General features: G+C 46.0%; 1 protein-coding gene across 2 annotated transcripts in view; it reads right to left on the bottom strand.

Annotated features, from left to right (window-relative positions):
* Positions 1-16,443, bottom strand: part of LOC136844447 (mediator of DNA damage checkpoint protein 1-like) — a 214,415-nt gene that overhangs the window by 185,726 nt on the left and 12,246 nt on the right. For both annotated transcript variants that reach the window (XM_067113693.1, XM_067113694.1), the window contains exon 2: positions 10,545-10,661. In XM_067113693.1, the coding sequence (XP_066969794.1) occupies positions 10,545-10,637 (93 nt within the window). In that variant the 5' untranslated portion in view covers positions 10,638-10,661. The remainder of the gene's footprint in view (positions 1-10,544; positions 10,662-16,443) is intronic.

The following is a 16,443-nucleotide window of genomic DNA, read 5'->3' as shown; positions in this document are numbered from 1 at the left end:
GTAAGACGATGGTCCAGGGCAAGTCGTTCACCTGCTTGGAGTACACTGTCCGCCAAGGGAGACCACGATAGACCAAGAGAGGGTTTGGGCTCCCTCTTAGAGAAGTGTAGAACTACTCCAGCCTGGACAACACGTTCTTCCAGAGCTGAAGCGGTTCTCCAGACGTTGCAAAGGCAGATCAGGCGCAACAGCAACCTCTACTACAAAAGCCCTCTGCATTTCCGGTGTCCGGACCTCTCCGGAAGAAGACCTCGAGGCAGGTCATCTGAAAGGCCTCATCCGGTGAGGGGAGAGCCGAGACAGACGCCGTCTCTCTGCCTGCGTACACAGAGAGCGTCGACCTCTCGCTCACCTGGGTGAGGAAGGCGGACGATGCCTGAAGCTGGATTGCCCGCGGGCCTCAGCCTCAGCAATCCTACCCGACCCCTGTCTCCCGGAGTAATCCCGAGGAAGTTGAGGGTGGGAGAGACAGAGCTAACACTACCCGCTGCAGCTGCTGGTATACCCAGCTGGAGGCGACGGACCCCTCACGATCTCCAACCTGCAGTGGAGGGTTGTGAGAGGGCCTAGACGGACTTGCTCGTCTGGGCGAGCGACCATCATGACGATCAGGGGACGGTCTCCTCACAGCCGATCCACACTCCGACACTGGACAGGCCTCTACACTGGGGTGTGCAGAGGAGACCAACACAGGAGCACGGACTGCCAATTGGAGGCTGCTATCCCTATCATCTGGGCGCGTTCCAGCCTTCTTCAGCGTCGGAACAGACGAAGAAGGCTGCGGGGACCCGTTCATGGTTCCTCCCGACGTCTTTGGGGACGAGCTGTCCTTGGACACCCTCCCCGCCGAACCTTTGTCCGATTTGGGCAAGGGCGACGGTTTGGGTGGAGGAGAAGCCCAAAGGCTCTTCCCTTTCTCCCGTTCCGTGCTCGAAATTGCAACGGGAGTTGAGACTGCGCGGTCTCCCATAGGAGACCGTGCCTTCGGCAACACTCGCTTGGGAGGTGCTGAAATGAAACCAGTCCGGGAGGACGAAGCCCCCGAACGGTCTGAGGAGGGTACTGAGGTGCCCTTCTCAGTGAGAGAACCAGCAGTCATTTCCTGAGGGGAAGACTGCGCCCCCTTGTAAGAGTGAGTCTTCTTAGAGGGGGGAGGGACTGCCCTCCCCTTCCTAGCCCAATTGGACTTAGAAGAGGGAGCGGAAGAAGTAGACGAAGACGAAGAGGAGGATGACAACAACGATGACAAAGAGGAAGACGAAGATGGGGACGGTTGACAAGCACGCTTCTTCTTCTTATCAAGCAGAGACAAGACCGCATCCCCCAGTTTACCGAAGACAGACCAGGGGTCAACGGGAACTGGGGCAGGGACAGCAGCAGGAGCAACCGGCTGAGGTGATTCGTGCTGAGAGCGTCCATTGGTAGGAACAATAGGAGACGCAGGGAACGTTGGGCAGTCCGAAGTCGGCATGGGTAACGGTGGAAGCGAGGCAGGAGGTGTGAAAGCGTAGTCGGGAGGTGGCGGAGTGACCGAACAGTCCAGACCAGCCAGCGTCGAAACTGAGATGGCAGCGGTAGGAACCGCACCATATGCGTGATGAGTTCCCACCGAAGTTACCATGCTCCTCGGCAGCACAGCAGTGACGGTGGTGGTCGTGAGAACATCCACCGTGTGAGTAGTGGGGGGGAGGGAGCAGTGCTCCCGCCCACGCAGCAGAGCTGATATGCTCGAGGAGTGAAGGAAGATCAGGGTTGCCAACCATCCCGAGAGACTCCCACGCCTGACTCAAACCCGGCACAGAAACCAAAACTGAGGAAGACAAAGTGGGCAGGGGTTCCCCCCCTAACCCAAGGATCAGGGACTCTGGGTGAGGGAGAGAACTGAGTGGAGTGTAGGCTAGGTCGACTGATCTCGCCTCCTCTGTGACTGCGGATGCAGACACAGGGGAAGGGAGATAGATTCCAACAGGGGCAGTAAGGGCAGGCCATCGGGACTCAGATATGACTGAGAAGGATTAACAACTATCGGAGTCGAAGGAGCCGAAGACAGCCCCTCCGATGCCTTAGATTCCTTCCGTTTGTATCTGGGCCTCGAAAGTACCATCCACTGCCTGGGACCAAAGCCCACACACATCACAGGGTCATCAACAGTACACCAGGAGGGTCTTGCCCCTTCTATGGCATTTTAAGCAAAGGGGGTGGGGTCAGATTCTCGATCATAAATGGAAGGCGCCACATTTCTTGTCCTTGCCAGAGCAAATCTGGCGCACAGGCTTACCCAAGTCATGGGTTTGTAAAAGATCATCCATATTACAAACATGCACAGTTATACAGGGGAACAAGCCAAAATGAAAACAGGACCAAACACACCGTGAAAAGGTTCAAGCTTTAGCATTCAGGAAAGTCCAAGCAGAGAGTCAGGAAACACGTCCACTTCAGATGAGGCCGGAAAGTAAAGTGAATGCGTGAAGCTGGGCGGTTGGTCCCCTGGGCTTCCCATTATTACCAACCCACATGCCCAGCTGGTAGTAATGCCAACACATGCCTTGTAAGTCTTTAGCGGCCAGTTCAGCTACGCCAAAAGTATCCCCCATATGTAAAGGACCAAGGGTTTGTATTTGTGTAGGAACAATTATTATTTTTATTTAATAATTATCTAAACTTATTAAACTTAATATTAATAACTGAAAATTAGTATGTACCGTAAATCACTATTTTATCATAAAATGTACCCTCCAAATATGCTCATACTATCATTCTGAAACACTTAATATCATTTTAATATAATTTCAATAGTACTTTAATATAATTTTACTATTTCAATAGTATCGATTCCGAGCATCTATCTTTGCTTTAATGAGGTCTGGTCCGTCCTGAATGGAGGGGAGAAAACTAGTTTATTATTATTATTATTATTATTATTATTATTGTTGTTGTTTTTATTATTATTTTTATTATTATTATTATTATTATTATTATTATTATTATTAATATTTGAAAATTAGTAAATAATTTTTTTATCATAAAAAATGTATTTAGTCATGAAAATCACATCAAAATACACTAGTTAGTGAATATTTCCCGATGAAAAAAAATTTTTTGCGAACAATTTACAGATCAGTAGGTCCATGTTCGACCAGTCCTGAAGCATGGTGTCTGTCACCCATCCCAGAGGGTCTAGGGCTGGAGAACAGAACAGTGGAAGGCAATGATTCCTAGAAGTTGCAAACAGGTCTAGGGTTGGTTTTCCCCACAATTTCCACAGATTGGAGCATACCAGTGGATCTAGAGTCCATTTTGCAGGGAGGACCTGTTTGCAATGGCTCAGCTTGCCTGCCAGCATGTTTAATTTGCCTTGAATGAAACAAGTGAAGATCCTGGTCCGATTCTGTTCTGTCCACAGGAGGTCCTTGTTGCCTCGCAGAGGGAGAAAGAGTGAGTCCCTCCTTGCTTCTTGATATATGACAGGGCGGTGTTGTCCGAGTAGACCATCACTGTCTTGTTGAAAATCTGTCGTGAAGGACTGAAGGCCCAAATGAATTGCCTTCAATTCCCTGACGTTGATGTGCACTTTTGTCTGTTCCAGAGACCATATCCCGAAAACTTACATGCTTCCTAGAAGAGCTCCCCAACCTAGGTCCAAAGCACCTGAGTAGAAGTCTAGGTCAGGGCTCAGAGGAAGGAGAGACTTTCCTTCCAAAAGTCTTTCTTCAGACCTCCATTGCAGGTCTGTCTTGATCTTTTTTGTTATGAGAAATTATGGGAAACACAAATGAGTTCAGATGAACTCTCCTGGCCCCGCTTGCTCTCATGAAAAATTGCAGCATCCTCATGTGCATGAAGCTAGAATTCCTAGAAGGCTCATCCACTGGTTGGCTGAACAAGACAGGAGAGAGAGAGAGAGAGAAAGCTGCGTACCTTCTGCAGGCAGGATTCGACTCTCTTGGGGGACGTAAAAGCCTGAAAACTTTGAGAGTTGATCATCATTCCCAAATAAAGAATTTCCTGTGTTGGAGTCAGCTGGGACTTCTGCATGTTGACTAGTAATCTTAATTCTTGAGCTAGGAGAAGGGTTTTCTGTAGGTCCTCCATGCACTTCTCCTTCGAAGGGGATTGAAGAAGCCAATAGTCCACATACAGGGAGATAATGATACTCATAAGGTGGAGCCGCTTTGCTAAAGGGGCGAGAACCCAAGTAAAAACTTGAGGAGCTGTAGAGACCGAAGAACAGAGCTCGAAACTGAAAAACTCTGTCCTGGAATATGAACCTGAGGTACTTCCTGGAGTCTGGATGGATAGATGGGAACATGGAAGTGTGTCCTGCATGTCAATGGTAACCATCCAATCGCTCTGGTGAATGGGTGACAGGAGTGTCTGGTTCGTTTCCATCCTGAATTTTGTCTTCTGGAAAAAGAAATTTCGGGCACTGATATCAACGACAGGTCTCCAACCCCCTGATGACTTGGGGACTACAAAAAGATGGTTGTAAAACCCTTCTGTCTGTATATCCTCCACCACTTTTACAGCTCTCTTTCTGAGGAGGGAAGCAACTTCTCCCGAAAGGGCCGAATGCTTCTCTGAGCGTACAGAGCAGGCAGTTAATATGATGGGAGTATTGACCAAAGAGGGTGACTCCCTGAACGGGATGGAGTAGCCCTCCCTAAGAACACCACGATTCATTGTTATGCTCCCCTTACTCTCCCAAAAAAAGGAGGTGTCTGGCTCCTACAGGAGCAAGGAGGACTGTGTCTTCACTTCCAGGAGGAAGGCTTGGAGGAGGTCTTCTTGACTGTCCTGGCTGAGAAGCGAACATTCGACCGAGGTATAGACTGGAACGTCTGCCTGCTGCCATGAAAGGGCTGAGGATGGAGAGGAGAGACTGACTTGGTGCCAAAGGAGACTGACTCCTTTGGATGTCTCGCTGACTGTGCCAAGAGGTCCTGCCTGGACTTCTGGAGGTCCAAAGCAATCTCATTCACAGTGGACTGGGGAAAGGGATGACAGTGGTCTAAGGGAGAAAAGACATATAATGAATCTGAAATAGAAAAACATGCTAGCAATGAAAACAATGCTTGTCATTCCTTATAAGTTAGGAGAGCCTGCAGTAGAAAACTGCCTCTGTTACTTATGTGGGAGCTTTGCAGCGTAGGAGAAATCTGATGGCTAGTAAAGCATAAAGAAAGTTTTAGAGCAAAGGCGTTAACCAAAGGCTGGCAAAACTTCAAAAAGTGCCCTTGCCCTGAGTGCAGTACCACAATAAAGCAACCAGATAACACTGTCACCTGCACTGAAGTAAAGACCACGACCCATCCACTGAGAGCCGGGGGTACAGTGTACCCCCGGCTCTCACAAAACTTGGCACCTTACTACTGTACAAGGTGAAGAGATAGTAGAAGAAAATCCTGTGCTTCCTTGCATGATGCCAAGCCAGTTACTAATAATCACAAGGTACTGCAAAAAATTTTTAATACTGTTGAAACTTTTCTGAAGAGGTGCAAAGCAAAAATTTATTACACTTCCAGTAGGTCGATTGTAGAATGGACATAAGGGGCATCTATACATGAAGGGTAATGAGATAGAAGTTGTTCTGATGCCTTTAGCTTTCACTTAAAAGTAGGCATAATGCTCTCCTGAAACTAAGAATGGTCTCACAGACCAAGTCTGTACATGAAGAAGAACAACGCGTTCTTAGAGGGCGAAAAAAAGGGTTCTTGTCAGAACACTAAAAGTTATGAATGGCCTCCTGGGCGTCAAGAATGTGGGGAGATTTGGCACCAGACGATCGGAAGCTGGTGCCAGGCACTGGGAGTACTGAGCTGGTGCCAGGACGTAGGTGGTGCCAGCTGGGCTGGATGCCAGATAACTAATTGGTCAGGAGCTGAAGGGCACTCTTTGGAGCTCAGGGCAGAGTTGGCACCAGGTGAGCTGGAAGTCAGATGAGGTAAAGGCTCAGGCTGGAGGGAGCTCCTGGCAGCTCGGAGCATTGTCCCTGGCTGTCAAGACCGTCTTCTCTTCCACTAAGTCCTTGAGAGAAGAGAACGGTTCCAGGTCATGAAAGGGTCCTCGTTCTCAATTAAAACCCCCAAGGTAAATGAGCAAACTGCATTACTGAGTCATACACAGCTCGATATCCCTAAAAAGAGAAACATTAGAGATCCTATATCCTCTCTGATAAAAGTCAATGCTGCCACTGAGTCATAACTGTCTCATAAGAAACTTAGAGTCTGAGACACCAAATTCGGAACATCGTTCACTTAGATTGGTAGGCTGAGCTATACGATGGAGTCTGCATCTTTCAAATGTCTCTTGTAGCACCCCTGAAAAAAGCCCCGCTATCCTGACAAGCAACCGGACAGCCCAAAGCCTGTCTGCGTAACAGCGTACCACCCGTGGTGGTGTCTCTTGAAATGAGGTTGTTCGAGAAGAAACGAATAGCGGAAGGATTCTTGGAGAGTTCACCAATCAACCATAGCAATTTGGGAACCATAAATGATGGTTCAGAATGGGGCTACGAGGAACGTCATAATGTTCTGACAAGCCTGAGAAAGTTCAGCCCTCCCTTGACCATGTTGAACGGTGGTAGAGCTTACAGGTCCAGGTTGGAATGATCTTGCAGTAAGGTGTCTGTTGCCCAGACTAGAAGATTCCTTTAAGGAGGCAGACAGTCAAGATTGGCCTAACCCGACAGTTCAGGGGATTCAAGGTCCACTGGAGAGTAAGAGTGAGTTGCTGACAGCTCAGTTCAACTGCCAGAAATTCCAATTGGACTAGAAAAAAACTCGAGTTATCATCTGTAGAAAAACCCTCTTGTTGCTTGGTGGTAAGAGCTAATGTAAAAAAGTAAGGACTGTGACCACAGTCTACGAGTGAGTGAGGGTCGAGAAGAACTGAAGTCTTATGGGAATAGCTCTCAGCTCTCTGGCATAAATGTGAAGGTTCGTTCCCCCAGGGGCATGTCCCGGTAATTTTCCTGTTCCCCGAGCAGGCTCCCTCTACTAGAACAAGGACTGAGAAGCAGTCTAAGACTAGTCTCATGATAAGGGACTTCTTCCAAAAGTCTAAATTCGGACAGATGCCACCGTAGGTCCGAATTAAAACCAGATCTTGGGAAAAAACAGTGGAGTCTGGTTATGGTTATCATTCTTTGTCCCAATTGGTTTTGTGGGACAAGCTGAAGTTCATGATCAGAAAGGAAGACAAAAGCAAACAGATTGAGGACTTGAGAGAAGTCTTATGCCGTAGATATCGAAGCCTAAATTCTCCCACTGGAAGACTCTCATAGGACAGGTCTGAGACAATTAAGTGGTCCAGTTATCAACCCTGCCGATACTTGACAGCCACAGATACATGGCCATCAGGGCTGGATTGACTTGTTAGTATGATAACGCCTTGCGTGGACTCGATGACACCTCGTACAGACTGACTACATATGCGGAACTGTACTTGGTTAAAAACTAAAATCTGACTAATTCCGTCTAAGCACCAGAGGGAGGGAAGGACAAAAAACACTTGTCTTGCTCCCTTAAAAACCTAGTCGGACTCCCAACTCCCTGTAGAGGTGACAGCCTTCTTCAAGAAGCTCATAAATTTGTACACATAAGTCCCTGTCTGCAAAGGACAGTGCTTTGAGACACTAATTGCTGTCGAAAGGGAGCAATTCGGCCCATCTGGAACAGGCTGAAAAGTGACAAAACAGCCTGAGAGCAGTTGTATGGTACTCAAAGGAGAGAGTCCGATACTGAAGGACACCCAATGATCAGAGACTAGAGTCAGCCGCTTGAAGACCGGAGCTAGGCGTTCAACTGGAAATTGCGCTCAAAATAGAACAACAGTCTGTTCTTAGAAGAGACAGGAGTCGAGCTAAAGAGAGACTGGTGTCAGCCAGTAGTAGGCTGGAGCCAGATACACAAGAACTGGTGCTGGAAGCTCTGTTTGAAGACAAGCTCTGGCGCTATAGGGTGCTCGGGCGCTATTGGAAGCTCGGGAGTTTATGTTCTGCTTGGTGCCAATACTGGTGTTCTGCATGCCTCCACTTAACCTGTAGCAACGTGGCGGTATAGCCAGGAGCATCTGCTACTTAAGTGGCAGCTTTGCAGCAAAGAAGTCCAATGGCTAACAAAGCATAATTGGAAGTTTTGCAGTGAAAGAGTTAACTGAAGGCTAGCAAAACTTCAAAAAGTACATCTCTATGGACACCTTTATAATGGCTGTCCATCAACACCTGTGGACAGCAGGTTCGACTGAAGGGCAACTACCCAGGGGCAAACCCCTCCGGACTCCCGTGGACCTCAGTATGCCTCCTCCCTGGTGCATGGGAGTCTGACAGGGGACTGCGTTTAGGAGATCTGAGGGGCAGGATAGCTACCCTTTCACTACACATCCAGTAAGACGCCTCTCCAGTGGCTGTCTGTCGATGCCTGGGACCAGCAACAGTCTCAACTACAGGGAGGGGACTACCCGTGTGTAAACACCCCAACCTCTCTTGGACTTCTGGTATGCCTCCTCCGTGGTGCATGGGGCTCTTGACAGTGACCTTTGTCTAGGAGTATCAAGGGATGAGCAGCCAACTCCTCCACTACACAACACTTAACTATTATTGCAAGGTTAATGTCTGTTAACCCAGACACAAGACTGGCAATGGCACGGGAAGGAAGTGAGGGAGCCAGGCGTGGGAGCAAGTGGATAATAAAGCAGGAAGGCCAGCACTAAGAGAGAGTTGGCGACAGGATCTCAGTAACTGGCGCAGAGTGCCTGAGAGTGGGTGCAGAGCGAGCGCCCAGTAGTGGGTGCCCAGTGCTCTGCAGTTGGCGCCAGGCGAGATAGTAGCTCAGGAGCTGGCGAGTGCTACTGGGCGCTCCTAGTATTAGCTAAAGAATGTGGAACTCTTCACAATTTATGTCATCTTTGTTTAGTATATGTACTGCCAAAGCAAGTACCAGAGCACTGTTCTCGGCTGTTGAGAACGTTTTCTTGCTAAAGCTCATTGTAACCAAAACATTAAGCAGAATTCTCTCCTACTGCATTCCTGCCCTTACACTTTTCAGTTTTCTGCAAAGGAGAGTGTAATAATAAATTGTTCAATTAATTTTTTACAGACAAATGTTATGAAGCACACAGTACCATCATACAAACATATCTCAAATCCTAACCAACATAATTTGAGATTGCAGATATGTATTCATTACTGAACATATTGGATCGGTAGAGAACGCAATATTTACGTTATATTATGCTAATTGGTAAATGAGGTAGCAAATGCAATGTTAAGTTTTTTTACACTACTCAGAAAAGGAAAAGTTGACCTTTACTGACATAGTTCAAAGTACACTGGGTACTATCAAACAGACATATCTCAAATCCTATCAAACATTGAGATTGTTATGTACTGTACTGTATTAAGTCTTGCGTATTATATTGTGCATGTCCAAGCTCTGCTTATGAATGGTGAACTGAGGGTTGTTGTGGTTTGGGATTGGGAAGCCCAGTCAATTTGTAGCAAGTTGTAACAACACTATCACCATTAACGCCAACATTTAGCCACCTCTATCTTAACCCTCTAACTCGGGCCATCCCGCAACAGAAACTTTCAGCTATGAATTCACTATCAAAAAAGTCGGACGGGTAGCGAACACAATATTTACGTTATTACGCCATTTGGGGAAGGAAAGTTAACCTTTATCGACAATAGTTGAAGTACACAGAGTATCTTCACACAGACATGTCTCAAATCCTAACACATCAACTGAGACTTGAAGATAAGTAATTCATTATCATAAATATTACTTCGGCAATGAACGCAATGTTTACGTTTATGTTAACCTGTAAAGGTGGTAGCGCAGTAAACCATGCTACCAGTAGCTAACCCATTTGACTGCAAATTCGCTACTATAGCCTAGCAAAATATGACAAACTTGAATAAATATGACAAAATTGAATCAGATCTTAATAACAAAACAATAAAATACTGATCCTGAAAGCTGTAGGGTTGAAGGCTACCCATAATTAGTGACAATACTTCACCGAAATCTGGTTTCCAACCGGCAAATTTAAGAACAAAGCTGCCATCGACACTTGGTGTTTACTCGAGCACGGTAGAAACAGACTGAGGTTGTAGAAACAGACTGAGGTTGTCTGCTAAGTCGTTCTTGGTATTCCCGTGAGTGGGTGAGACCAGTCATCTGCACTAAACTTCGAAGTGTTACCCACAAAGTTTTTAATTTAAGCTCCCGTGCAAGAGGAAACTATAGCTATGTAATTACTTGGTAAGTTGCTTATATAAAAATGAATGAAAGAGTAAGGGAATTATCCAATCATGAAATCAGTGTATCCACCTCCTCCTGCATGTCCAACTTCCTTGAAGGAATCGAGCACCATCGTTCAGATCACAATTACTCTCACCAAACCACTTTATGCTGAAGTTATGTCCTCATAAAAGACTACAGTTTGTATCCCCATAGGAACTAATACTCTACCAGTACAGCTTGCTTCCTATTTATAAAAAAGCAACTTCAAGTTCATTTACTTCTTGAAATAAATAAACTTACCAATTCTGGCTGCTCATGTGGTTCACCATCACTGTCACCATCCCAGTCATCTGGTAGAGCTTGAGTACATTCCAAGAAACCTTCATCATCCATCCTTGTCTTAAATTATCTTGATATCTGGAAAAAAAAAATTATCTAACTTAGATTCTACAGTTACACACATGATAATAGTGCTTGAAATCCACCTGGGTTACCATTAACTTCTAATTTTGTTAAAAGATAGATTCTCGTTGGTCTAAACGCATTACAGTAAACGCCCTGTATTTGCGGGGATGCGTTCCAGACCCCCACCCGTGAATAGTTAAAATCCGCGAATACTTGCTAACCCACCCCCAAAAATGCTTATAAAGTTCAAATACCAAATGTATACTTAAAGTATCATCTAAATCAAATATACCTTAAATTATTATCCTACTACTGTATTAATCTTTGAAATTATATTATCAATATAATTTCAAAGTTATCTTAAAAAAATAACAATTTTTGAAAGTAAATTGTATTCTTCTTAACTATACAAACCTGAGGTCCTTTACATTAGGAATTACTTTCAGTGTAGGCTGGAAATGGCCGTTAACCTCTTGAGCAAGGTGGTTAGGCAGTGGCCACCGCCAGGTAGGCGGGGAATACCACGCCTGCCTGGATGTGCAAACATTCCAGTTGCCTTTTGATCCAGGTCCGATTGAGGGGGTGGCATGAGGCGGGCATAAAATGTAATGTGAAGGACCTCAGGTTAGTATAGTTAGGAAAAATACAACCTTTCAAATTGTATTGTTCCTGACATGATATACAAACCATCAGTCCACACATTAGGAGACTCACTGGTTGGAGGGAGGAATCTGAGTGAGTCTCTCAAACTGACTGGAGTTCTGCACACCTGGGCTACTCCTCCTGGTTGCAAGAGCGAGGAGGAGTATCATTGATACAATGTCCAAGGAGAAGGGGAACAAGAAGGACTCGAACCCGACAAATGATGCCGATGGATTCAGAGTCCACTTATGACATCCGAGAAGGAGTCGAGGTATTCATCCTCTTCACCTGTTCTTCCATCTTCTATGCCCAGGCTGGAGCGAGATAAGAGATGGTCCTAAGAGGGCACATCTCTATCCGATGACTCTTGTAAGGGCGCATGCAGAGCATGGGACAGGAACCCTAAACGAGAGTCACATGCTACCCAGGGAACACTTCCTGGGACAGCAAGACCGAAGAAGCTTCTCATCTGTAGCTAAATCTCGACTGAGGAGAAGAAGGCTACTTCAGATAGAAGACTAGGTGGTTACAAGGGCCTACGTTCTTCACATATGAAAGGGGGAGAAGCAGCCCTCGGCGGAGAAGAAGACAGAAGTCCATGACTGACTCTGGCCTAAGAAGACGTTCCATCATCCAACACCCACCAGTGAAGGCGGATCCAGTCCCCCTGGGACAGTGTTGCAGAAGATTTCAAGATATCCAGCTATATCCGCTGCCGGCTCGTAGAAAGCCTATGATTGCAAGGAAAGCTGAAGTCTCTGATCCTGAACACAGGGATGTACTGCCTCAAGAACCGCTTCTTGTGTAGCTGCTGCAGGAGGCCTCGGTCAACAGAACTCTTCTTGATGAAGCAGAGCTACTGGTCGGGTGAAAGCGAAATCTTCCAGCATTTGTCTGTAACTCGGGGGTGAGCAATGCTTGAACCCCTCAGCAAAACAGACAAATACGGAGAGAAAAACGTAGATATCGATTTTTCCCAGGAAGACAGCATGCCTCACCGTAGTGGCCCCTGGGTCTGGTACGAAGGAGCAAGGAAACTACCAACTTTGTTGTGCAAGGAGGCAACAGAAAGATGGTAAGGATCTCTCAGTTGAGCAGTCTCTTTGTGAATCTTCGTGAGGAAAAGAGTGAAGAGCACGTTCTGTCCCGATCACTCAAAACCCGAGGCCGGGAATGCGTCTGGCTAATTGAGCTATCGAGTGCGCTATAGAACACTCGAGTACCTGAAAATGTTGACAGATGAAAAGGGAGGAAAAAACGATTACCTCTTGTTTGTCGACGACTGCCACTACTGTGGTTTTGTTGTTCAACAAAACCAGTGAGTGTTGCAAAACTCATCCTGAATTCTCGAAAGGCCAAAAGGCTGCCTTGAGTGCAGGATATTGATGAGAAGGTACTAATCGTCTCGGTCACACACCTTCAAGACAAAGTCTTACCGGTGTGCGCCTATTCCACGATCGGTGAATCTAGAAGTAGACACACGACATGAGGGGAATATGCAAGCATATTCGAAGGTTCCTTCAATCAAGCATTAGCCTAACTCTTTCCTCATACTTTGAAGAGAAAAGAAGGATGCAGGAATGGAAGCAGACCTCCATTCTCCACCATGGGGAAGCTTCTGCAAGATGAAAGGATACTGAGACGATTAGCTCTAGCCGGGCTGGCATTCCCCAAATCGGGAGCATGGGAGAGGAAGCGGGATGGAAGTTTGATGAAAAGAATTGCATAGACCTAAGGGAAATACAGTAGATACTTCTCCTGAAGGAATCCATTCCCAGGTCTCGGCAATGTTGCTGCCAGCTCCAGAGACTTGATAAGTATCATTTCATCCAAGCATCTGCAGTAGGAGAACTTCTTCCCGGTCAACACTTCTTTCTCTCTTCACTTCTTCCCTCCTCCCTTATGGAAAAGAGGGTGGAAAGAAACACAGTTATGCACACTTTCCCAGAAGGGAAGAAGAGGGCTATTTGTTCCGCGATCTTCTTAGGAGTTGAGGGGGCTGGCTTGAACTCAAGGTCAAGCTGAGATGACTTATGACCCAAAGGCCTTGGCCACTGTCCAAAGGACAAGGCAGTGCCATGGTACGAACCTTGATTACCGCAGTATCTGGCAAATCTCTGAAAGAGAAATGCAGAACCAACTTGGGACTTACGAAACCGGAGATTCGAATTAGGACAAAGTCCTCCTTCTTTGCACCAGAATTGCCCTCAGATTGCCATCTGGTATAGGAAGACCCACCCCCGGACAGGCCCAGTCTCCAGAAGACAGGGTTCTCTCCAGAAACGGTCATATCCGAGGAGAGAAACCCTAAAAGTGAAGGATCGTGGATCCATCAGGAGACTGCCTGAAGGAAACCAGCAGGTACCCTCCAAGATCGCTGCCTCTCATTGTGGAAGAGAATACCCTTCACAGCAAGGAGAAGCAGAGAGAGAACCCAGTCCAGGTGAGGCAGAGTCAGGGCAACCTGCAGTCTGCAAGACCCTCAGAGGCAAGGAGAATTCGTACTCTGTCGTGGCAGGGGAGAAATTTGGTGTCTCGACCTGAATGAACTCCTTGTCCGAAGAAAAGTATTCATCTGGTCGAGAATGCTCTCGCAAGCAAGGACCGTGGCGGCCCCTGAAACTCTCGGCCTCCTGGGAACTGCAAGGGTTGCGAGTGATGAAGATTATTCATTGTGAGCTGCAGTCCAGCTTGGGATGACAAATCTCCAAAAAATGAGGGATCGCAACTGGAAGAAGTAAGACCAGCAGGAGAAGTGGACCGTGAGCAATAACCAACCGAAGGAGATTATTGCCACATGGGGGAAGAAGAGCACTTGCGCCGTGGCAAAGCACTTTCCTGGGAAGAGCAGAAAGTTCACTCAAATGAGTTGAGAGAGAAATCCGTTGGAAAAACGGGGCGGGGCTGGGCAGAGCTGCACCAAACGAGCCAATTGTGAGCATTGATCCAGCTGTATGGAATTCAAAACCACAAAAAATAGTACAAAACACTCACCTGATCTCGTTGTTGGAAGATGGGTAAAGTGTCCACGGTCGCCAACACAGCACACAAAGACACAAACAAAACAAGGAAACATAAAAAAGATGATAGACATATATACACAACAAGAAACAGCACACTAACAAGAAAAACCAACAACTCTCAAAAAGCACACAAAAACTGTCCAAGACCAAGCGACTGACCGCGCAAGCTCATTTGACTCAAGACTCACTCCAAAAACCGAAAATCCTTCCACATATTCCACAGACAGACAGCGCTGTAAACAAACCAACGACCTCATCCTCTTCCAACAATGAAACACTCACTAACGACAATTACACTGCTCTCTCTCTCACACACGAACGTTGAAATGCTAATAAAAACTCCTCATCCTCTACAATTCTCCCCCTTTTAGCATTTCCCAACCAACACTTTTCACACTGCATTTAAATTTGCCTTTTACGCAACACCTATGGATGTCACTAGCAGGTCCTCTAGAACGGCACGTTCGCGGGCAATCATTCTCTCAGAATCACTTTCTTCCAGCAACATTCAGATTCACATTTTCTCCTCCATTTCTCTCTCAGATTCACGCTATCGTCTTCGTACTACCACTCTCAATTTCATCTCACAATCTCATCTATACCCTCTAACTTTCGTTCCCCAAATACCTCCCCAATTCTTCAACTAATCCATCCCATTAAGCTCATTGACCTTTCTGCAATTCTTGCAGATTCATTCCATGCTTTCAATCACTGCAGATTACTGCTACGCTCTCTTACTCTTACACTTTCGCTCACCTCCAACGTTCACTTACTACACGTCCATCAATTCAGTTATATCAAACCCCATATGCTATAGGCACGTCCTATTCATATCACCCCATTCATCCGTATTACACGCTTTATCACTCATTTTCACTTTGGCACTCACACCCTATCACACAACTTACGATCATTCCTTTCACTTACATTCTTCCCTTTCTTACGTTTTACCATACTCTATCTAAAACAAATTGCTGATCCTCCATACACAAGCTCTCATGCATACTTGGTTCACCCACATTCGATTTCAACCATTTATACACCCCATTCTCTCTCACATATTCCGTTACATCCTTCCATCTATGCAATTGGTTATGATGCGCTAGTATTTCACACTACCATCTACACATACTTCCCCTATAACATAAATCTCAAGCCCACTGGGACCAACTTCCAACACTTCATACGGACCTCAAATTTTTCACGCACTTTATTTACATTCAACTGCACTTCCTTTCTCGATTATTTCTTTCAACACTTTCTCACCCACCTTGTAACTTTCAAACCTCTCATGCACCTTCTTCCATACCCCTTATCATTCTGGGATATACCTAATTTGGTCTCACTATCTTCAAAATTTAACACATATTTATTGAGACATACCAATACAATTATGCACGGTGTGCTGTATACCCACAACGCTCGCCCAACATTTACATCCCAATCAATATCACATTCCTCATCATACATAATATCTCCGTCAACGTTCTCACCGTCGTTCATGAATCCATTGCTTTTGGGCATATACAGCGAGAGTACACATGCTCGATCACTCAATCACGCAACATGTTGCTCAAACTCCCCATCCAACAATTCAGGCCACATTGTCACTCCAACATTCGCGTCGTTTTGCACACATAACATTACCGGGCAGTATCATGAGCCCACCATTCGCTACAGTCTCCTCTTTTGTTCGAATCGCTACGCATATGCAAACTTACTCAAAATGATCTACCATTACAACCATTTCCCACATGTCCTCTAGTAGTCACAGGCAACGCACACACAATCAATCACAACCATCTCAAATAACTCTTTCATCTGCAATACATAACAGGTGGATTCACATGCACACTTTGATATCTACCTTTTGACAGTCCACACACATAACGCTACATCTGCACAAATTTTATTCAATCCAGGCACATACAATCTCTCTCTCCATACATTCCATAATTTATTTTTCCCCAGATGCCCAAACCTATCATGCACTAATAAACACATACCACGGCTGCATCTTCAGAAACACTGGCACATACACTTCCCCATCCCACATTCCTTCCTGATGCAAAATAAACTATACCTTTGTTATACAACAAATCTCTTAGCACTTCGCTTATACACTTTCT

Source organism: Macrobrachium rosenbergii, chromosome 12, assembly GCF_040412425.1.
Source record: "Macrobrachium rosenbergii isolate ZJJX-2024 chromosome 12, ASM4041242v1, whole genome shotgun sequence".
Classification (NCBI taxonomy): Eukaryota; Metazoa; Arthropoda; class Malacostraca; order Decapoda; family Palaemonidae; genus Macrobrachium; species Macrobrachium rosenbergii.
The sequence above is the reverse complement of the archived record's forward strand: the minus strand, read 5'-3'. Positions and strand labels throughout refer to the sequence as shown.